Source organism: Notamacropus eugenii, chromosome 1 (genome assembly GCF_028372415.1).
Source record: "Notamacropus eugenii isolate mMacEug1 chromosome 1, mMacEug1.pri_v2, whole genome shotgun sequence".
Lineage (NCBI taxonomy): Eukaryota > Metazoa > Chordata > Mammalia > Diprotodontia > Macropodidae > Notamacropus > Notamacropus eugenii.
The window spans coordinates 517,149,183-517,173,046 of NC_092872.1; the positions used below are offsets into that span (position 1 = coordinate 517,149,183).

The following is a 23,864-nucleotide window of genomic DNA, read 5'->3' on the forward strand; positions in this document are numbered from 1 at the left end:
TTTACCAAGCACATATGTGCTAGGCATTGAGAATACAAGAAAAAAATGAAACAGACACTACCCTCAAGGAATTTATATGCTACTACAGAAAGAACTTATACAAACATTAGTAAATACATAAGATAATTTATGAAGGCAGAAGTCACTAAAACCAGAAGGCTTAAGGAAGGCTTCATTTAGGAAATAGAAAGAAAGCATAGATGGCTCACTTTTAGAAAAACAAAGAAGGGTTTTTAATGCTCAATTGGGGAAAGAGTGCTATCAAAGAAGGGATACAACCCCACTGATCAAGGTGGAAGGTTTGATGATAACTGATAATTCAAAAACGAGCCTGTTCCAGTCCCATGAGAAGACTAGACAGTTTCTCCAATCCCCAAGACATCTCAAATCTCTTCAAAACAGAAATTATGCACCAAGGATAAAGCTACTTCTGCTGTTTCCAAAGTCTAGGCTACCTAGAATACAAAAGAAGGTAAAAAGCAAAAACAAAGACAAACCTCAAAATTTAAGAACTCTCACTGACCCTGACCTCACTCAGCACGCCACCCCCACTTGTCACGCTACCAGCAGTAAGACTACATTTAGCAGGCCCAAGGACATAACCCTGGCTTACATCAAAAGCCACTCCTACACCTCAGTCCCCCTCCTTTCCAGGGCCATCAAGACTCCCACTCCAGGATATGGAGCTTTGCTCAAACCTAAATAGTCAACTTGGCCACAACCCTTCAAGAGCAAAAGCCCACCCAGAGCTGCAATCTAGAAGCACCAGTGTAGCAAAGCTCTGAACTTACAGTGCTAGGGGCAGAGAATTGAGCAACAGAGAGAGGGGGACACATCACCAGGAGGGCTGCGTAACACTCCATCAAATGTGAGAGAAAAAGCACAGCTGGGGCTAGTTCTGACCACCCAAAAGTTACTTGTAACAGAAGGTTAGGCTGGTGAACCCAGTGTTAGATGAAACTAAGATGCTCCCTAGGAAATCACCCTCAGAGGGAGATGAGTCAGGAATTGAGTGAAAAGGAAAATAAAGAAGGGAAAAAAGACTGAAAATACAAGAGATTTTAGGAAGAAAAGGTAAAGACCTTGAACATAAACAGGTAAATCAACAGGAAAAACAATAATATAAGGAAATATGGCCTTCAGATCTAGTTGAGACATCTGTGAATAAGTATTGCAAAATAGACCTGCACAATTTGGCAGTAGGTAGGGGCCAAAATTAAAATAGGCTAAACTTTTTCAGGTCACAAATAGGTTAGATTAGAGAAAGACTGATGATGGTTGGTTGCCTTGGGTCACGTGATAAACAGGAAAGGATGTGTAACCTTACAATGGTAATGGTAACCTTACATTTTTCTTGGACCAAATGAAATCTTCACTTAAGGCTTGTATGTTGTGCAAGCCTGTTGTAAAATAAAGGACAATGATTCACTGTTTGAGGAGATAGAGAACCCTGTGGAAGTTAAGGAGAACATGGAACCACAACATGCTATTCTTAAGTGGTTTAAAAGAGAATTATAAGAGCTGTGTCACACATAGCAAAAATAATGGGAAGAAAAATTTGAATCTGCAAAGGAAGCCTCATCAAAGAAACAAGAGAAAACAATATACTGGTAATGTGAATTCAGAGAAGTGAAAGATAACCTAGAAGAGAAGCAAAACCCAAAACAAAAATATTAAAAGAAAATACGCTCACTATACAAATAAAACATACTGATCTCAAAGACAGGATGCATAGCGACAATCTAAGGATCATAGGTCTCCCTCCAAGAAGAACACCCCTCAATTTTCAATTCTTTGACACCAGAAAGGAGCTGCTAGGAATATTTTTGTACATGAAGAGAACAGAGACAATGGGAACAGGGACACCCTAAAAAAAAGATCAAAGTAAAGTAACTAAAGGAACGTAATATTGTGTTTCAGCAGAAGGAAAAAACTCATAACTTGAAAAAAAATTTTAGACACAGAGGGAGGAAAATGTAAACCTAAATCTTATAACTTTAAATGTGAATGGATCAATCAATTCAATAAAATGAAAAAGAGACAGATTGGATAAGAAAACAAAACCCTACAATATGTTGCTTACAAGAAACACATCTAAAAAAGTAAGACATAAACAAAATAAAATTGAGAGGATGGGGAAAAAATTATTGTGCATCAAGTGAATCCAAAAAAGTAGGAGTGGTAATCATGCTATCAACAAAGTAAAAACAAACATTCAAAAAAATAGGATGGGAGAAACAAAGAAACTACATTACTTTGAAAGGAACCACAAACAGCAATCAAATATCAATAATAAATGTACATGCTTTAAATGATTTAATATTTAAAATTTAACACAAATTCATAAAGAAAACATCTGAGCTTCAAGAAGACATAGGCAGTAACATAAGAATGACAGAAGACTTCAATATCTCTCTATCCATTTTGGATAAGTCTAACAGCAAATTAAACAAAAGGGAAAACATGGAATTGATAAAATTTCTGGAGAAAGTAGAGTTAAAAGACTTATGATATTTTCTAAATGGGACAGCAAAAGAATATAACCATTTTTTTGCACCACATGTAACTTTTGCAAAAAAAATGACCATGTGCTAGGGTACAAACATACTACAAACAAGTGTAAAAAGAAAAAAATTAGTTATTATATCCTTTATAGGCCATAATGCAATAAAAACAGAAATCATTCCAGGGACCACTATCAAAGACACAGACACAAATGGAGACTTTACAATGAAATCTTAAATAATGAATGGATCAAAGAACAAATCACAAAAGCAATTAATAACTATATGAAAGAAAATATAATGATGAATCAGTATACTAAAATTTCTGAAATGTAGCTAAAGCAGTACTCAGAGGGAAAATCACATCCTTACAATCATACATTAAGAAAATAGAAAAAGAGACAATTAATGAACTGGACATGCATTTTATATCAGAAAATAAACAAATAAACCCAAAATAAGAACCAAAGAGATATCAGAAATTAAAGGAGAAATGGGTAAGTTAGAAGTGAAAAAACCACTATAGAAATAATAGGTAAAACTAAAAGCTAGTTCACTGAAAAGACCAACAAAAGCCCTTAGCTAATCTGATTAAAAAGAAGAGAGAAGAAAGCTGAATCAGTAAAACAGCAAATGAACAAGGTGAAACCACAGCAAAACCCAAAGAAATAAAAAGAAAAGGTCACAGTCCTGGATGTCACACTTCCCTCTCTCCCGCTCCCGGTAAGCCAGTCGCTTGCCAAGTCTTTGTTAATTCTTACTTCTTCACCTCTCTTGTATAAGCCCCTGTGTCTCCTCTGACTCTGCCGGCACTCTGGTGCAGGCCCTCTTCACTTCATGCCCAGATTCATGTAGTAACTTTCTGGTTGGTTTCCCAGTTTCAAGTCTCTCCTTGCTTTAGTCCATCCTTCACTCAGCTGTCAAAATGATATATTGAAGGCAGGTCTCACCATGTCATCCTCTGATACAATAAACTCTAGTGACTCTCTCTTACCTCTAGGAACAGAGAGTAAATCTTGAGTTCAACTTTGAAAGCCCTTTATAACCTGCTCCCTTTCCAACTTTTCCAGACATTTTCACACTTGACATTTTCTTACACGAGTGTTCTTTCCTTTTCATTGATGTTAACCTCCTTGCTGTTCTTCCCACAAGACACTCTGTCTCTGGAGTCTGAGCATTGTTATTGACTGTTCCTTCACACCTTCAACTCTCTCCCTCCTCATCTCTGCTTTTTGGCTTCCTTGGCTTTCTTTAAATTGCAGCTAAATCCCACCTTCCCCTTAATGTTAATGCCTTCCCTCTTTGATTATCTCTCATTTATCTTGTATACATCTTTTCTGTACATAGTTATTTGCATGTTGTCTCCTCCATTAGAAAGACAGGACGGCTTTTTGGGAAAGAGAATCAGTTCCGTTTTAGACATGCCGAGTTTAAGATGTCTATGGGACCAATTCCATGTGTCTAATAGGCATGCGACTAGAGAGTCAGGAAAATGTGATTAGGGCTGGCTAAACAGGTTTGAGAATCAAATGCATAGAGATGATAATTGAATCCATGTGAACTGATGAGATCACTAAGAAAAATAGTATCATGGGAAAAGAGAAAAGAACCCAGGACAAAATCTTGGGGGACATCTATGGTTATTGGATGTGAATTGGATAAGGATCTAGCAAAGGAGACTGAGGAGTGCTCAGACAGATGGGAGAACAAAGAGAGACCAGGGTTGTGAAAACCTAGACAGAAGAGAGTATCAAGTAGAAAAGGGTACGGTCAGCAGGGGACAGGGAATTTAGTTTGTACAATGAAAAGAGGGAAATGGTTCAGAATAACTGAGATGAGGAGGGTATGACGAGCTGGGATTGTCAATTACTGAGAAATTAATTCAGATAGGGTATCCTTTCCTCCATGCACATAGTCATCACTCATTCGGACCCATATGACCTCTCACTTGGAACTATGCAATAGCTTCTTAATTGGTTTTCTTGTTTCTAATCTGTCCCCTCTCCAATCTATTTTCTACACATCTTTCAAAATAATCTTCCTAAAACACAGGTCTGTGTATATCATTCTTTATTCAAAAAGGGCTTATGCAAAAGCTCAGAGGCAGGAGATGGATGGGTGAGGTAAGAAACAGTCAACAGGCTAGACCCAGATTATGTAACAGCCTCCTAATTAGTTATCCTGCCTCTATTCCCTCACCTCTTCAATTTATCTCCACATAGCTGCCAAAATGATATCCCTAAAACACAAATCTGACCATGCCATCCCCACAAATTAAAAATCTTCAGTGACTCCTTATTGACTCTCAGATAAAATAAAACTTTAGCCTGGTATTTAAAGCCTTCCACAATCTGGATCCAGCCTGTCTTTAAAAATTATTTTATTGATGTTCCCTTATTTTTTTCAATTAAACCTCTAGGGAGTTATGGGAAGATGGTAGAATATGGTAGGAAATTACATGGTTCTCTCAAATTATACCCTCCTCCCAAATATCTGAAAATGATGCCTTAAAGTGAATTTTAGAGAAGCAGAAATAAATAAAAGTTAAAGGAATCAGCTAGCCTAAAGCAACTTGGGAGGACCTTAGGAAAATGCTAATCTCTAGACTGATAGTCTGGCTGGAGTACAGTGCAAATGATAGGTCAACAAGCTGAGCAAGCTCTGGGGGCAGTTTAGTTGCCCTCTCACCTTGAAGAACTTTTGTCCCACACTGGTGTGGGGATATGGAGTCTGATCAGGGAAAGACTGAGGAGTCTTCTGCAGGTCCCAGGTTGTGGCTACAAGCAAGGAAGAGCAAGCACACGTCAATGAGTTCAGTTAGACAGGGGTAGGGCCCTGATGGTTGTGGTCACTTGCAGGACAGCAGAGTCCCTAAGGGCAAGCTGATGCTTGTGCCTGCTTGAGGAACCACAGGGAGTGAAAGTGTTTGTGGCAGCCAGTGCTGGGCACCCTTGTCATGCTCAGGGGCAGAGAATAGTTCCTGAGGTCACTCACGAATCAAGGTGTGAGCCAAAGGAGCCACACTTGACTTTGAATCATAGAACACTGGAAGAAATAAAAAGTCAGATAGAATTCAGAAAACAACAGCACAAAAATCTGAAGCTTGAGACATCATCCCTCACACCTGAGGAGCAGAGCCCAACCCTAATATAAAGCCAAGAAATAAGACATTAAAAAAAAAAAAAGAGTAAACAACAGAGAAAGAAACTGTTAGCTACTATGGTGATAGAGAAGATCAGGGTTCAAACTTAGAAGATGACATAGTCAAAACAGCTATTTGTAAAGCTTCAAAGAAAAATGTAAAGTGGTTAGCCCAAAAAGGAGTCCTTGGAAGAGCTTAAAAAGTAAGTAAGAGAGGTTGAAGAAAAACTGGGAGAAAAAATGAGTAATGCAAGAAAATCAAGAAAACTATGAAAATAAAGTCAATTAGAGAAAGAGATCCAAAAGTTTGCCAAAGAAAATAATTCCTTAAAAATCAGAATTGGACAAGTGAAAGCTAATGACTTCACAAGACATTAAGAAATAATAAAATCAAAAGAATGAAAAATAGGAAACAATGCAAAACATCTCATTAGAAAAACAACTGACCTGGAAAACAGATCAAGAAGAGAAAATATAAGAACTGTTGGACTACCTGAAAATTAAGTTTTTTTTTAAAAAGAGTGTATATACTATACTTCAAGAAATTATTATGGAAAATTGCCCTGTAGTTTTAGAATTAGAGGACAAAATAGCAATTGAAAAAAATCTACCAATCACCACTTGAAAGAGATCCTAAAATGAAAACTCACAGGAACGTTATAACTAAGTTTCAAAGATCCCAGGTCAAGAAGTATAAGCAACTAGAAAGAAGCAATTTAAATATTGTGGAGCTACAGTCAGGATAATGCAAGACTTAGCAGCTTCTACATTAAAAGACCAAAGGGCACAGAATATAATGTTCCAAAGAGCAAAGTACTGGGTTGCAGCCAAAAATATCCTACCCAGCAAAGCTGAATGTTACTCTGCAAGGAGGAAAAAAATGTATATTTAATGAACTAAAGGATTTTTAAGTAATCTTAAGGAAAAGACCAGAACTGAACAGAAAAATTTGATTTACAAGAATCAGGAGAAAAATAATAAGATAAACATGAAAGACTAGTTATAAGGAATTTAAAAGGTTAAACTATTTCTTTTATGGGAAAATACTATTTGTAACTCTTAAGAATGTTATCATTATTAGAGTGGTTTGAAAGAATATTCATAGATAGAGTCTGGCTTGTGATTGAATTACAATGGGAAGATCCTAAAAAAGTAAAATTGGGTAGAGAGAGGTAAAATAAAGCAAATTATCACATATAAAAGAGGAGTGAATGGAATAACTGTTACAACAGAAGAGAAGATGGGGTGGAGGGCAAGTAATGTGGGAACCTTATTCTCATGGGAAATGGGTTAAAGAGGGAATAATATATACATCTAGAAGGGAATAAAAGTGCTCTTAACTTGCAGAGAAACAGAAAGGCAATGGGACAGGATAAGAGAGGGACTCAGAAGGGTGTGTGGCTTAATAAATAGGAGGGCAATGACAGCTCCCAAGGCATGGGAGAGGTCTGAATGTCACAAGAATTTGTGTCAAGCCTAAACTTACATCTCTTCAGATCCCACCTTTTGCTTGACTCTGTTCTTAGACTCTAATAACAAGACTAATCTACCTTCCATATGAGAGTCCTTTAGGCACTCGAAGACTGCTATCATTAGATCTTAATCACCCTTCTCTGGATGCACTCTAGCTTGTGAATTTATGTCCACACCTGTGATATTATCCATGTAGGGAGATTGAAAATGAGGAAACTCACTCTACCAATGCAAACCAACACTGCTCTGCAACATATATTTTAATATTTTGGGTTATTGAAAAGTTAAGCTACCTGTGCAGTCATACAAGTATATGTGAAAGGCAAGACTTGACTAGGTTCTCTTGAACTCAAGGCCAGCTCCCTATTCGCTATGCTAAGCTGTTTCCTATAAGAATGGCACCTTGAATATAATAGAACACCCCAGATAGTGCCCAAGTAAGGGAAGAGGACACTTCTGTCATTCTGAATGCAAAGCATCTATTGATTCAGCTTAAGACTGTATTCACAGTTGAACAAGTTGTAGTATATGTATGTAATGGAATACTACTGTGCTATAAGAAATGATGAGCAGGAGGATTTGAGAAAAATCTGGAAAGACTTACATGAACTGATGCTGAATGAAGTGAGCAGAACCAGAAGAACATTGTACATAGTAACAGCAATAGTGTATGATGATCACCTCTGAATGACTTAGCTATCCTCAACAATACACAATGATCCAAGACAATTCCAGAGTACTCATGATGAAAAATGCTCTCCATTTCCAGAGAAAGCACTGATGGAGTCTGAAAGCATGTTATTTTCACTTTCTTTATTTTGTGTGTGTTTTTTTCTTTCTCTTTCTTCTTTCACAACATAATTAATATGGAAATATGTTTTACATGATTGCACATATATAACCTATATCAAACTTCTAATTGTCTCAGGGAAGGAGGAGTTGTAGGAGATGGGAAGAAAATGTGAAACAAGAATTTTTAAAAATGGATGCTAAAATTTGTGTCTACACATAATTGGAAAAAATAAAATATTATTTAAAGAAAAAAAAATAAATAGGAGGGCAAGGGGATGGAATCAAGGAAGGAGTTTTAGAAGGATGTGCAGATTAGGGAGGCAGTTGTCAGAAGTAAATTAGACTTGATTATGATGGAATACTGTGCTGTAAGAAATGATGAGCAGGTTGATTTTAGAAAAACATGGAAAGATTTGCAAGAAATAATGAAGAGTGATTTGAGTAGAACCAAAAGCATATTATATACAATAAGAGCTATATTATTCAAAGAGTAACTATGAATGATTAAGCTATTCTGAGTTGTATAAATATTCAAATCAACTACAAAGGACCTATGAAGGAAAATGCTATGTACCTACAGAGAAAGAACTGATATAAGGAAGGATGTTATCACATGGTTTCACATATATATCTATATTAAATGTTGGCCTTCTCTAGTGAGGGGTTGAGAGGGAGGACGCACAACAGCTTTGTTTATTTTTGAATTCAAACATTAAAAAAAAAAATTAAACTCAGGCACCACTGCCCATTAGTCACACCTGGAAATGTATGTTTCATTCCAATTAGGTGGGAGTCAAGATGGCAGAGTAAAAGCAGGGACTTGTTTGAGCTTTCCCCCAAATCCCTCCAAATACTTGTAAAAAATGACTCTAAACAAACAGAACCCACAAAGAGACAGAATGAAAAAATTTCCGGTACAAAACAACTGGGATGGTCAACAGAAAATGTCTGTTGCACCAAACTAGGAAAGGAGCACAGTCTAGTGTGGGCCATGTTCACACAGACTGGACTCCAGTAAACCCCAAGTAGGCCTCAGGAGATTTAATCACGGCAGCTGAGGTGCTTTCCAGACTTCTTAACCCACAAATGCCAAAGACCACTTAGAAGATCAGTGGGAAAGGTCTGCTGGATCTGGGTGAGAGAGGAGTGCAGATCAGACCAGAACAGCCTTGGCCTCAGCACAGGCCTGGGGTGGTGGTGGCAGTGGAGGAGGTGGTAGCAGTGGTTACTTCCAGAGCTTTCAGCCCACAGACGGTAAGGGAGTTGAGCAACTGATCAAAAGTACATTACAGGGATCTCTTGTTGGCACTAAAGCAGGATTCTGTTGCTTTGTTCATACTTGGATCTGGGTTGCAGTCCTGGGTGGCAGACCTGGGGTGAGGAATACTGGCATGGTACAGCTTGTGGCAGCAGTGGAGAAGGAACCCTCCTCAGGAACCCTTTTCCAGGGCAGAAAAGAGTGCTTGTGGTCACTCACTGACAAGAGTACAGGCCAGGAGAGGAGGAAACACCTCTCCTTAGATCATACCACCTTGGAAGAACTGAAAATTTACAAGTACCTAGAAGTATCTCTGAAAACAGCTGCACAAGCTGAAGCTTGGGATAGTTCACCCTCCACACTGGAAGCAGAGCCCTATTTTAACAAAGAGTTAAAAAGTAATTAGCTGGGGAAATAATTAAAGAATGGGGGAAATATCAGACCATAGAATCTTATTTTGGTGTCAAGGAAGATCAAAACATACAATTAGAAGAAGACAACAAAGTCAAAGCCTCTAAGAAAACTACAAATTGGTCTCAGGTCAGGGAAGAGCTCAAAAAGGATTCTGAAAATCAAGTAAGAGAAGTAGAGGAAAAATTGGGAAGAGAAATGAGAGTGATGCAAGAAAATCATGAAAAACGAGTCAACAGCTTGCTAAAGGAGACCCCAAAAATACTGAAGAAAATAACACCTTAAAAAACAGACTATGGCAAATGGTAAAAGAGTTCAAAAAGCCAATGAAGAAAAGAATGCCTTAAGAAGTAAAGTCTGCCAAATAGAAAAGGAGGTCCAAAATCTCACTGAAGAAAATAATTCCTTAAAAATTAGAATTGAGTAAATGGAAGCTAATGACTTCTTGAGAAATCAAGAAACAATTAAAAAACCAAAAGAATGAAAAAAATAGAAGCCAATGTGGAAAACCTACTGACCTGGGGGAAATCAGAAGCAAACCCTTTTGAGGATGGACAGGGTCAAAGGGGAAAACAGAATAAATTGACAGGACAGTATGGAAGAAAATATAGTTAGTTTTTCACAACATGACTATTATGGAAATGTTTTGCATGACTACACGTGTATAACCTATATCGAACTGCTTGCCCTCTCAATGACAGTGGGTGGGAGAGAGGAAGAGAGAGAATTTGGAGCTCAAAGTTTTAAAAAATCCAGGACACAGAATTTAAAAATTATTGGACTATCTGAAAGCCATGATCAAAAAAAGAGTCTAGACATCATCTTTCAGGAAATTATGAAGGAACACTCCCCTGATATTCTAGAACCAGAAGGTAAAATAGACATTGAAAGAATTCACCAATCATCTCCTGAAAGAGGTCCCAAAATGAAAACTCCCAGGAATATTATAGCCAAATTCCAGAGCTCCCAGGTCAAGGAGAAAATATTGCAAGCATCCAGAAAGAAACAATTCAAGTACTGCGGAAACACAATCAGGATAACACAAGATTTAGCAGCTTTTACATTAAGGATCAGAGGACCTGGAATATAATATTCCAAAGGTAAAAGGAGCTAGAATTAAAACCAAGAATCACCTACCCAGCAAGACTGAGTGTAATCAATGATGGGGAAAAACTGATATTCAATAACATACAGGAATTTAATGCATTCTTAAGAAGCCAGAGCTAGAGAGAAAAAATGACTTTCAAATACAAGACTCCATGTGCATGTTTGTCCTTTGTTGCTGAAGAAGACCATGCCATCAGAGAAATAATGACATGACTTGCACTTGACTTTGTTTTGAGTGAGGGAGGGCTGTGCAGGTCACTAGCCTCACTTTTCCTCCAGAGCTATCTGAATCCAGTGACCAGATATTCATCAGGATGACTGGAGATGACCCCAGGATGAGGCAATTGGGGTTAAGTGACTTGCTCAAGGTCACACAGCCAGTGAGTGTCAAGTGTCTGAGGTGAGATTTGAACTCAGGTCCTCCTGACTCCTGCACTGGTGCTCTATTCACTGTACCACCTAGCTGCCCCAATACAAGACTCAAGAAAAGCATGAAAAGATAAACAGGAGAGGAAAATCATAATGGACTTATTAAAGTTGAGCTATTTACATTCCTACATGGAAAGATATTTGTAACTCCTGAGACCTTTCTCATTATTAGGGTAGATGGAGGGAATATATATATATAGAAAGAGGGCAAAGGGTGAGTTGAATATGAAGGGATGATATCTAAAAAATAAAATTAAGGGGTGAGAGAGGAATATACTTGGAGGAGAAAGGAAGAGGCAGAATGGGGTAAATTATTTCACATAAAAGAGGTAAGAAAAAGCTTTTATGGTGGAGGGGAAGACAGGGGAAGTGAGAGGGGATGAATGAACCTTACTCTCATTGGATTTGGCTTAAGGAGGGAATAACATACATATTCAATTGGGTGTGGAAATTTATCTTACCCTACAGGAAAGTAGGAGGGGAAGAAGATGAGAGGAGTAGTGGTGGTGATAGACAGGAGGGCAGATTGGGAGAGGAGGGGTAATCAGCAGCAAACACTTTTGGGAAGGGACAAGGTCAAAGCAGAGAACAGAATAAATGGGGGGGCAGGATAGGATGGAGGGAAATATAGTTTTTCATAACATGATTATTATGGAAGTGTTTTGCATGACTACACATGCATAATCTATATCTAATTGCCTGCCCTCTTAAGGAGAGTGAGGAGGGAGAGAATTTGGAAGTTTTAAAAAATGAATGTTAAAAAATGTATTTACACAGAACTGGGAAATAAGATACACAGGCAATGGGGTATAGAAATCTAGCTTACCCTATAGGAAAACAAAAGGAAGAAGGGGATAAGAGAAGGGTGGTGATGGTGATAAAAAGAAGGGCAGATAGGGGAAAGAGGTAATCAGAATGTATGCCATCATGGGGTGAGAGAGGATAGAGATGGGGAGAAAATTTGGAACTCAAAATCTTGTGGAAATGAATGTTGAAAACAAAAATAAATAAATAAATTGGAAAAAAAACCACCAAATAATGGAAAATATCCTTTGCCATCTGTCCTTTGAAATAATTATTCCCACAATTCCAAGGTTATTTCATCTCACTTCCCATCACATATTCTTTATTTTAGACAAACTAGAGTACAAGCAGCTTCCTCATTTGTAAAATGAGTACGATACCTGGTCTGAATGCCCAAAAGGATTTTCAAGGATTAAGTGAAATTATATAAAGTACTTTGTCAGCTATAAAACAATATGTAAGTGTGAACTGCTATTATTTTGTACGAAATTTATTGATCAGTATAGAGAGGCTCTAATATTTTGTTTTTCTAGGTTCTAAATCAAGATGGAGAGAAGGAATAAGCATTTATATTATGCTACTATGTGTGGAGCACTACGCTAAGTGATTTTTTTAAAGAAATTATTCCATTTGAACTTGTGAGGTAGGTGTTATCTCCATTTTACAGCTGAGGAAACTTAGGCAAATTGAAGTTTAGTGACTTGCCCATAGTTACAAAGCTAGCAGAGCTGTCTGAGGCCAGACTGGAACTCAGGTCTCCCTGACTCCAGGCCAGGCTCTCTATCTATTCAATCAACAGCTGCTTCTGGTCATCAGCAAAGTTAACATTTTCAAACTATTTCAAAATACAATAAATACATTCCTATAGGAAGTTTCTACCAACAGTACTCATAACTAGAATAAAGCTGAAGATTCAGAGAAATATGTCAGATTCTTAATATACTTCTCAAAATAAATTATTATAAGAAATGATCCATCCCCAAATGACAGTTGGTAAAAAGCATTTTTTTTGGATTTTATCTATAAAACAAACAAATTGATATTAATAGACATGACTAAGAGAATATATTTCTTTTGAAATGTAAGATTGCATTACTCTGGGGCAGATTTATAGACTTGAATTATGTAGGCAGAGAAGGAACAACTTCAGAAGAAATGTTCCTATACTGATTTAAACAGAAATATTTGTGAATTACAGTATTTAAATGAAAAGGCACATAGAGTAGCTTTATAGAAACTTAGTAACTTTATAGGGACCCAGAGTGGACTCTTACTAAATAATGAATAAAATGTTCAGATGGCCCAGGCAAGTCATTTGTTGTCAAGAATTTTATATAGTGAAAAATGCAAACCATATAAAACCACAAGTCCCTTCATCACTCTGAGCCTTAGCTTCCTTATTTATAACATGGGGATAATAAAACCTAAAATACCTCTTTTGGGAAGTTGTGAAGGAAGTGCTTTGCAAACTAAAAAGCAGTATATAAACATAAGCTGTTATCGATGTGATTAAAATCTAATATGATACACTCTATCACACCTCAGTTCTAATCTTTAGATATTTTAATTCGAGAGAATGAATGTTCCTTCAGCTTAGAAAATACAGTTACAAGTTTAATTAAAAGAAAATTATCTCAGCATCCTATGTAACATATAAAAACAACATTGTTTTTCCAACTTTCTTCCTTAAAGGAGGTTCAACTTACCACTAAACCACATAATAAACATCATTTTGGGTGTGATTTTATGGTCACGGAAGAAATTTAGGAGGTAGGACAGTGGGAAAATGTTCACAGCTCTGCCAAACAGCACAAGTACCTGTGTAAGAAGCAAGAGAATCATCTAAGTCTCCATTCAATATGGTGTCTGCTTCAAGTTGTAACTGGTTTGCCGTTAACACAGCTCCTAGTGCACACCCATTATAAACACAGTTTTTCTCTGTAATAGTAGACACTGACCATACAATATTAGTGAGCACCTTAGTTAGCATTATCTAAAACAGAGGTGTGTAGCTTCCTATGTTTCTGAAAAAATATAAGAAAAATAATAAAAAAAAGTTTCAGATGTTTACATAAAACAAGGACATCCGTTAATGATTTTTATTTTATTAATGACAACAGAATTAGAAGCCAAAAGAGCATTCTGAAGTACCCAGGGATTAACGTGGGAGCCAGTCTAGCTCCTCTAGGGGATACCCACTAATGGGACTTTCTTCCTGGTAGAGCCACTGGGGAGAAATAAGTTATTGTTTCCACTTCCTAATAGGTCTAAGCTCCAAAGGGGAGGTCTAAAAGTCACACAATTGATTCTCTTCACAGGCTGTATATAAGCTGCTCTGCTTGGTTTGGACTCCACAAACATCAGGCTTTCCCCAAGATAAGCCAGAAATCTCATCATCACCTCTTTCAGTTGCTTCAACATCCCCTCAGTAGCCTCAGTTACTTCTCCATTCTGATTGGAGGGGTAGCAAGTGCAGCAAAAAATTCCTGCCAAAGCCTACTCTTCATTTCTCAAGCTGTTCTGCATGGTTTCAACTCCAGAAACATCATGACTCTAAGAAGAGACTTTTGACATCTCCCTTCATTCTCTTTTCAGCTTCCTTTTATCTTTCCCCATTAGACTGTAAGTTCCTTGAGGGCAGAGACTATCTTTATTTTTCTTATTTGTATCCTCAGTCCTTAGCACAATGCTTGGCACATAGTTGGTTGATGTCCATCTTTGAAGAGGACTAAAATGACATCACCATCATAAAGTGAAATTTCAATGGGTCCGAAAGTGACTGATCAGACCAATACAAGTTTGGAATGCTCTACCACAGGTTGGGCACAGATAGTCCATGTGAATATTTAGGGTGGATATCCCAAATTTGCACATCCTACATTTACTTTATACTGTCCCAATTCTGCTTTGCTCATACAGCACAGCACCTTTTCTGATGTGGGCACACCATGCTGAGCGATCCTGTGCCAGTGTCTCCCATATTGTAGTCAAATCCAAAGTTCTTTTTTTTAAAATTTATTTATTTAAGTTTTCAACATTCATTTCCACAAAATTTTGAGTTCCAAATTTTCTCCTCATCTCTCCTCTCCCCCCACCCCAAAACGCTGATCATTCTAATTACCCTTACCACCAATCTGCTCTCCCTTCTAACATTCCTCCCTTCCCTTATCCCCATCTTCTCTTTTGTCCTGGAGGGCAAGATAAATTTCTATACCTCATTACCTGTATTTCTTATTTACCAGTTGTATGCAAGAACAATACTCAACAGTTGTTTCTAAAACTTTGAGTTCCAATTTCTCTTCCTTCCTCCCTCCCCACCCATCCCCATTGGGAAGGCAAGCAATTCAATATACATAGGCCATATATGTGTAGTTTTGCAAATGACTTCCATAATAGTCATGTTGTAAAAGACTAACCATATTTCCCTACATCCTATCCTGCCCATTTCTTCTATTCTCTCTTTTGACCTTATCCCTCCCCAAGAGTGTTGACTTCTAATTGCTCCCTCCTCCCATTGCCCTCCCTTCCATCACCCCCCCCCACCCTGCTTATCCCCTTCTCCTCCACTTTCCTGTATTGTAAGATAGGTTTTCATACCAAAATAAGTGTGTATTTTATTTCTTCCTTGAGTCAAATGTGATGAGAGTAAGCTTCACGTTTTCTCTCTCATCTCTCCCCTTTTTCCCTCCATTGAAAAGTCTTTTTCTTGCCTCTTTTATGAGACAATTTACCCCATTCCCTTTCTCGTCCCAATACATTCCTCTCTCACCCCTTAATTTTATTTTTTTAGATATGATCCCATCCTATTTAACTCACCCTGTGCTCTCTGTCTCTCTCTATATGTGTGTGTGTTTGTGTGTGTGTATATGTGTGTGTGTGTATGTGTGTGTATGTGTGTGTAATCCCACCAACTACCCAGATACTGAAAAAAGTTTCAAGAGTTACAAATATTGTCTTTTCATGTAGGAATGTAAACAGTTCAACTTCAGTGAGTCCCTTATAATTTATTTCTCTTTCCTATTTACCTTTTCATGCTTCTCTTGATTCTTGTGTTTGAAAGTCAAATTTTCTTTACAGCTCTGGTCTTTTCATCAGGAATGCTTGAAAGTCATTGAAAGACCATTTCCCCTGAAGTATTATACTCAGTTTTGCTGGGTAGCTGATTCTTGGTTTTAGTCCTAGTTCCTTTGACTTCTGGAATATCATATTCCATGCTCTTCAATCCCTTAATGTAGAAGTTGCTAGATCTTGTGTTATCCTGATTGTATTTCCACAATACTCAACTTGTTTCTTTCTAGCTGCCTACAATATTTTCTCCTTGACCTGGGAACTCTGGAATTTGTGTACAATGTTCCTAGGAGTTTCTCCTTTTGGACCTCTTTCAGGAGGTGATTGGTGGATTCTTTCAATATTTATTTTGCCCCCTGGTTCTAGAATATCAGAGCAGTTTTCCTTGATAATTACATGAAAGATGATGTCTAGGCTCTTTTTTTGATCATGGCTTTCAGGTAGTCTCATAATTTTTAAATTGTCTCTCCTAGATCTATTTTCCAGGTTAGTTGCTTTTCCAATGAGATATTTCACATTATCTTTCATTTTTCATTCTTTTGGTTTTGTTTTGTGATTTCTTGATTTCTCATAAAGTCATTAGCCTCCATCTGTTCCATTCTAATTTTTAAAGAACTATTTTCTTCAGTGAGCTTTTGAACCTCCTTTTCCATTTGGTTAATTCTGTTTTTTAAAGCATTCTTCTCCTCATTGGCTTTTTGACCCTCTTTTGCCAATTGAGTTAGCCTATTTTTCAAGGTGTTATTTTCTTCAGCATTTTTTTGGGATCTCTTTTAGCAAATTGTTGACTTGCTTTTCATGCTTTTCTTGCATCTCTCTCATTTCTCTTCCCAATTTTTCCTCCACCTCTCTTACTCGATTTTCAAAATCCTTTTTGAGCTCTTCCATGGCCTGAGACCATTGAATATTTATTTTGGATAGGGATACAGAAGCCTTGACTTTTATGTCATTCCCTGATGGTAAGCATTGTTCTTCCTCATCCAAAAGAATGGGAGAAGATATCTGTTCACCAAGAAAGTAACCTTCTATAGTCTTATTTTTTTCCCCTTTTTTGGGTATTTCCCCAACCAGGTACTAGACTTTTGAGTCCTTTGTCAAGAGTAGGGTATACTCTAGGGATCTGTAAGATCTCACTTCCTCCAAGGCGGCACAGTCAATGATCTGGGAGGAAGCAGAAACTTTTGTGTCCAGAATCTGTGAGTGACAGAATTTCCTCTCCACAGCCACCTAGCCTCCAGTTCCACCAAGCCAGCACTGGGGGCTGAGATTCAGCTGCTCAATTCCCCCAGGGGTTTTACAATCCAACAATGGATGTAGGCTGCTGTGGGAGATGCTGCTGCTTAGCTTGAGGCTATGGGACAACCGGCTCCCTTCTCAGTCAGCTGAAAAAACCCTCTCACTGACCTTTGGCGTCTGTGGGTTGGGGGATCTGCAAACTACTGCTACTGCTGCTGGGGATTCCGTCCCAAGCCTGCTCAGATCCTCCTCCCAGTGCTATGCCCCACGGCCAAGGCTGAGCTGGGCTGTACTCCGTGTCTGGTGCGACAGACCTTTCACGGCCTTTCAGGTCACCAACCTGGAAATCTCCTCCACTCTGTTGTTCTGTGGCTTCTGCTGCTCTAGAATTTGTTGACAGTCTTTCTTCACAGGCATTTTATGGGCTATGAGGGAAGAGCTAGTGTATGTGCATCTTTCTACCCCACCATCTTGCTTCTGCCCCCCAAATCCAAAGTTCTTGAGAGAGACTTTGAGAGTGTCCTTGCATCGCTTCTTCTGACCACCATCTGATCGCCTGCCCCATGCAAGTTCTCCATAAAATAGTCTTTTTGGCAAGTATACATTTTACATTTGAACAACATGGCTAGCCCATCAGAGTTGTGCTTTCTAAAGCATAATTTGAATACTTGGCAGTTCAGCTCGAGCAAGGATTTCAGTGTCTGGTACCTTATCCTGCCAGGTGATCCTCAGAATCTTCCTAAGACAGCTCAAATGGAAGCAATTCAATTTCCTGGCATGGCACTAGTAGATGTCCATGTTTCACAAACATACAAGAATGAGGTCAGCACAATGGCTCTGTTTGATAGTCAGTCTAATACCTCTTCTATCCCAAACTTTTCTTTGGAGCCTCCCGAACACCGAGCGAGCTCTGGCAATGCATGCATCAACCTCATTGTCAATGTGCACATCCCCAGAAAGTACACTACCAAGGTAAATGAACTTATCCACAGCATTCAAAACGTCTCCATTTGTTGTAACCTATGGTTCCACGTATAGATGGTGTGATGGTGGCTGATGGAGCACTGGCATTTTCTTGGTGTTAATTATTAGGCCAAAATTAGCACAGGAAGCAGAGAATTGATCCATACTTTGTTGCATCTCAGCATCAGAGGCTGCATTGAGTGCATAATCATCTGCAAATAAAAAATCATACACTAACACTCCCTCCACTTTGGTCTTGGCTTGTAGCCTTTTCAAATTAAAGAACTTACCATCAGTATGATAGTTGACCTTGATGCCATGTTCATCCTCATTGAAAGCATTTGATTACATGGCTGAAAACATCATGCTAAAAAGCATGGGAGCAAGTACACAGTCCTGTTTCACTCCATTGCTGACTGGGAAGGCATGAGAGCATTATCCATTGTCCAGAACTTAGGCAAACATGCCATCATGAAATTGATGTACAATATTGATGAATTTCTCTGGGCAACCAAATTTTGACATAATTTTCCATAAGCCCTCACGACTAACAGTGTCAAAGGCCTTGTTTAATGATTAACTGATGTGCAAATGACTTTTAAGTTTCTAATGAAAGTCACAAAACCAATGAACGTTATAAAACTAAGCAAAACATGCCATACCTAGTAATTTGCCACTGTTGACTTATGCATACAGTGGCTAACTGAACTCATAGACAATGGTTTTAACTAAAAATATCTTCCTGTAGAGGAAGTACACTTAGGTGAGTTCTTTGGACAATTCATTAGCTTAATTTTACTCCTTCTTGTTCTGATCAAAAAATAACTTTCAAGAGGAATATATAGCCCAAGTTGCTAGGGGAAATACCAAATGAGCCCTACAAAAAAAATGAAGGAACATTTACTGAGGGTTCTAGGTGGTTTCTCCCAAACCCCATTATTACAAGCACAGAACTCAGAAGATCAAATAATCTGAGAATTGAAAAGGAACTAAGAGATCATCTAGTTTAAATAACTTATTCCCAGAATACTGAGGCCCAGAAAGGGAAATATACCTGTCCAAGGTGTCAGTGACAGTGAGTGGCAGAGCTTGAGTTAAATCCTAAATCTTTTATTTCAAGTACAGGGGTATTTCTAATATACCAAATTTCCTTGTACTACAGAGCAAGTTTTGCTCTTTGTGGAAGGAATGAGATTAAAGTAGCAGCTATCTTTTTAAGATTTCCTATTCTCCTATTCCCAAGTACATTTCAGGATATTTAGATTTTATATAAAGATATTCAATTCAACAAACATGTATTAAGGGTCTAGTTACTTAAGGCCTGTAAGTTACTATCTACATCCTAGCTCTGATTACTGACTAGCTACGTGAATGCTGAGAAAGTTCCTTTCACCTCTCTCATGCCGTCTCCTCATTTTACAAATGGTAATGATAATATCCTTGCAGACTACTAAGGATGGTTTTGAGAAAAATGCTTTGTAAAATTAAACTGCTAAAGAAATGTGAAGTGTTATTATTTGATGATTGTATGCTAGAAGAGGAGTCTAGACTTTTCTTACTAAATGACTTCTATTTGCCTGTTTGTAAGTAGTCCAGAACACCCAAACATCCTTAAAGGATTTTTTTCTTTTAAAAGAAAAATGGCAAGCAGCTACATAAAACAAGAGTATATACTTCTTTACTTGTAACCAATAAGTCTAAAAAGAAAAAGCAAGGAAAAATACTTACTATGCACCAGATGACAAAAGAAATTTCAAACTTGTGAGGAAAACTAAAAATAGACAGGCCAAGAAATGCGAACACACATGTCTCTGAAATAAACAAACAAAAATTTATTCAACTCCAACTAACTTTTTCTAAACAGTGTTAAATAGTTAAGCCACTGAACATAATGACCTCTAAGTAGAAAAAAATCCAACAAGTTTATCACTGAGCATGTTCTTCCTTACTTCACTCTGTGATGATTTCTGTGATTTTATCAGCCTGGATATTACTTCCACAGATTCAGAGTGCAATTCTTTTTCCCATTCTCCCCCCAAAAAGGACCTTTTTAATTGGTTTACTGAATTGCTATGGTCAATTAGTGAAGCCTTTCTCTGAACATGATTAGGCTGGCCTTCAAAACTAGATACATTGACCACTGTTAGCCTTATAATAAGAAGCTTCCCACCTAGATCGTTCCTGCTAGAGCTTGCAATCCACTGACACAGTCTTTGCTAAACCAGTCTCCCTCAATTTTACATTGAGACCTTGAAGGAGAATTTTAATAGAGATTGCAGTCAATATCTTAGATAATTATTTGCTTAAGTGTCTGTCATGCCTTTCTTCACCAACTCGAACTCCAATCTACTAAACACACAGACAAAAGAAGAATGTATTTATCATCTAGAATATTCTAACTTGATGTATTGTCTAAATGTGCATAAAAAACCGGCACTATATAAAACCCAGAAAAAACAATGACTATATCTACGAATTTGTCAGCTTACTGAACATTGTGATTAGGAAGGCCCTTAAATGCAACACAGTGACAAAAGTCCAGGCCCAAGGTTACAGGTACAACCCATAACATATATACAGGTAACAGTGCAAACTTAAGGAATTCTAGACTAAAGAAGATAATGTATGTCCAAATTCAACAGTACTAACATAAATGGCTACATTTACAACCGTTGGCTTCATTCTACTGGCAAAAGAGACCAATTACTTTTTACTTTTAAGGTGAAATTAGTTGAACGTCTTTTAATTTAAGAAAAATAACTTTCAGAGTTCTAACATATTTATTCCTAATGTTACCTTAAGTCTAGAAATGAATTAACTAGGTATTCAAAAAGAGCAATTAAACAATTTAAGAGTCAAACACAAAATTATATGGTACGAACATAACTTTGCTTATTTCTCTATTATTACCGACGGTAGTTCCACTTAAAGGCTCAGGTCCTTATGCTCAGAAACTATTTTATTGAAAACTGTTATTCATTGAATTAAAATTGAGAGTAATTGGTAAGATATTTTTGTTCTCCTACATGTAAATGGGGGCACAAAAAGTGTAATTATGCCCTGAGCTAATGTGGGCTTCCTAAGACTCCAAATGTTATGAAGAAAGTCACACTGGTAAACCTGACTCAAAATAGGATTCTCACAAATATACCTCTGATGTATACCTCTCATGTAACACACAAGTTGAGTATTAATAATGATTCTCGATTTTAGATTTTAAAAAGAACTGCTCTTATTATAAAAAACATTCATTACAACTTTTTTTAGATAGTAGGTTAATTTCATTCAATTCTCTTCCAATCAATACAGTCAGTAGTGATCCAATTCAAGTCATGGTGACTGTGCTATATACTAATACCCAGGTCATTCTTCCTCCTTTCTCATGTTAAACACCATCTTCCCTTCCTTTCTACTTTCTGTCCTTATGCTAAGAGACTTCAGTCTTCACGCTAACTACCTGAAGTTCCTTAGACCTCTTAAATAACATAACTTATTCCTTCACTCTACCTTTAGCCTTACATAAGGATGGTCATGTATTTCATGTCACCTTTACCCACAAATGTTCCTTAGAAACTCTGACCTTTCTGTATCTGACCACAATCTCTTATCATTTCATCTGTCCCTATTCCTCATCCATCTTAAACCTATCTTTGTCTTCATCAGGAATTGTAATCTTTCCTCCCCAGAAGCATTTTCTCTGGCCATTCTCAAGATAGTTAGGTAACAAAGTAATAGTCTACAGGTCTGGAAGACCTGAGTTCAAATCAGGCCTCAAATATTTATTAGCTGTTTGACCCTGGGCAAGTCACTTACCCCTCTATCTGCTTCAGTTTCCTCAACTATAAAATGGGAATAATAATAGCATTTACCTCCCAAGGCTGTGAGGAATCAATGAAGTAATATTTGTAAAAGCTTCTAGCACAATGCCTGGTACAAAGTAGGCACTTAAATGTTTATTCTTTTCTCTTCCCTTCCATAGCTCTGATTTCACTGTTTTCCCTATCCAATCTAGACTCTATTGTCAGACATTTTAATTTTACCCCTGTCCTGTTCTTGCTCATTGATTGCCAAACATCAGCTCCAGAGTACTTCCACCATCCTCCTCTATTCTTACTCATGGACTACAGCTGGAGGAAAACTCACAATTGTGCTAAGTAGGCACATTTTAAATTCATGCTATCCAGTGTCAACTGAGCTCTCACTACAACAAGGCAGTCTTTTATTCCTTCTATCTCACTTCCTACAGAAACTACTCTCCCCTTTTCAAGACCCCCATACATCCCTCTATCTCCTCAGTTTTACTGAGAAAACTGAGGCAATTTGAACCCTCTCTTTTCCTTTTTCTTCATCTCAAAACTCCTTGACATCATCTCCGCTTTTTCCTTTTTCCTGGACTGACAAAGAAGTGGTTCTTCTCCTTGCTAAGACCACCTCCTCTACATGTGCACTTGATCTCATTCCCTCCTGTCTCTTCCAGCAGATTTCAACCTCAATCATCCTCTCCCTCTCAAAATTTCAACCTCTCCCTTTCTGTTAATTCCTTCCCTATTGCCTTTAAACATGGCTAAATCTTTTCTATCCTTAAAAAATCTTCACTAGATATTACCGTGATGTAGGTTATCATCCTATATCTCTTGTTCCTTTCTTGGACAAATGCCTATATGAAGTTGTCTACCCTTGCTGTCACAACTTCCTCTCCTCTCACTCCTCAACTCTTGCAATCTGGCTTCTTACCTCATTACTCAACTGAAACTGCTTCCTCCAAGACTACAGAAGATTTTCAAGATTTTCTTCACTGATAAATTTGATGAACTTTTCTAAGTCCTTTTTGACCTATCTGTGCTGTGTTCAACACTTCTGATCACCCTCTCCTCCTAGATACATTTATTCTCTCTCTGTGTGTGTCTCTGTCTCCTCTACGTCCTACCTGTTTTCACCTTCTCTATCTCCTTTCCTGGCTCATTATCCATATAATACAAACTACTTGGCTTTATCTCAAAATTCTGTCCTATACTCCCTACTGTGCTTTCTGTACTCTATCTCTTTGTGACCTTATCAACTCCAAGAGATTTAATTATCATGTCTCTGCCAATGACACTAACTTCTATATATCCAACCCCAGTTTCTCTTGAGTTTCTGTCCTGTACTACTAATTGCCTATTGGACATTTCAAACTGGATGTCCCGGAGACATCTCAAGTTAAACATATCCAGAATTGAACTCATTATCTTTCCACCCAAACCTTCCCTTCTTCCCAGGTTTAAAACATAGGCATCATCCTCAACTATTATTCCCCTTCATACCACATATTCAATCAATTGCCAAATCTTGTCATTTCTACCTCTGTATCTCTTGCAAATACAGCTACTGCTTTAGTTCAAGCCTTTATCTTCTCTTAGCTGGACTTTTACAACATCCTGATTAGCTTTCCTCCCTCAAATCTCTCCCCACAGAAGTCCAACCAAACCACTGAGGTCAAAATGATTTTTCCTGTTCTTGAGTAGGGGAGTGTCATCAGCACATCTGAGCATAAGAAAGGATCTGAGTTTAAGGAAACCTCTGGTGGAGTTCCCCCACTCCTATTGCCTCTAGGTTAAAACATAAACATCGCTGTTTAGCTTTTAAGTCCTTTACAACCTGGCTCCAGACTCTCTTCCCTGCCTCACTGGACATTATTT

At 37.8% G+C, this 23,864-nt stretch overlaps 1 protein-coding gene across 2 annotated transcripts in view; it reads right to left on the reverse strand.

Annotated features, from left to right (window-relative positions):
• SLC9A8 (solute carrier family 9 member A8) overlaps positions 1-23,864 on the reverse strand; it is a 124,374-nt gene that overhangs the window by 27,246 nt on the left and 73,264 nt on the right. For both annotated transcript variants that reach the window (XR_011972352.1, XM_072633580.1), the window contains exons 12-13: positions 19,915-19,997; positions 13,626-13,737 (exon numbers count right to left, since the gene is read on the reverse strand). Coding sequence is in view for 1 of the 2 variants with exons in the window: in XM_072633580.1 (XP_072489681.1) it covers positions 13,626-13,737; positions 19,915-19,997 (195 nt within the window). In the remaining variant the exon portion in view is untranslated. The remainder of the gene's footprint in view (positions 1-13,625; positions 13,738-19,914; positions 19,998-23,864) is intronic.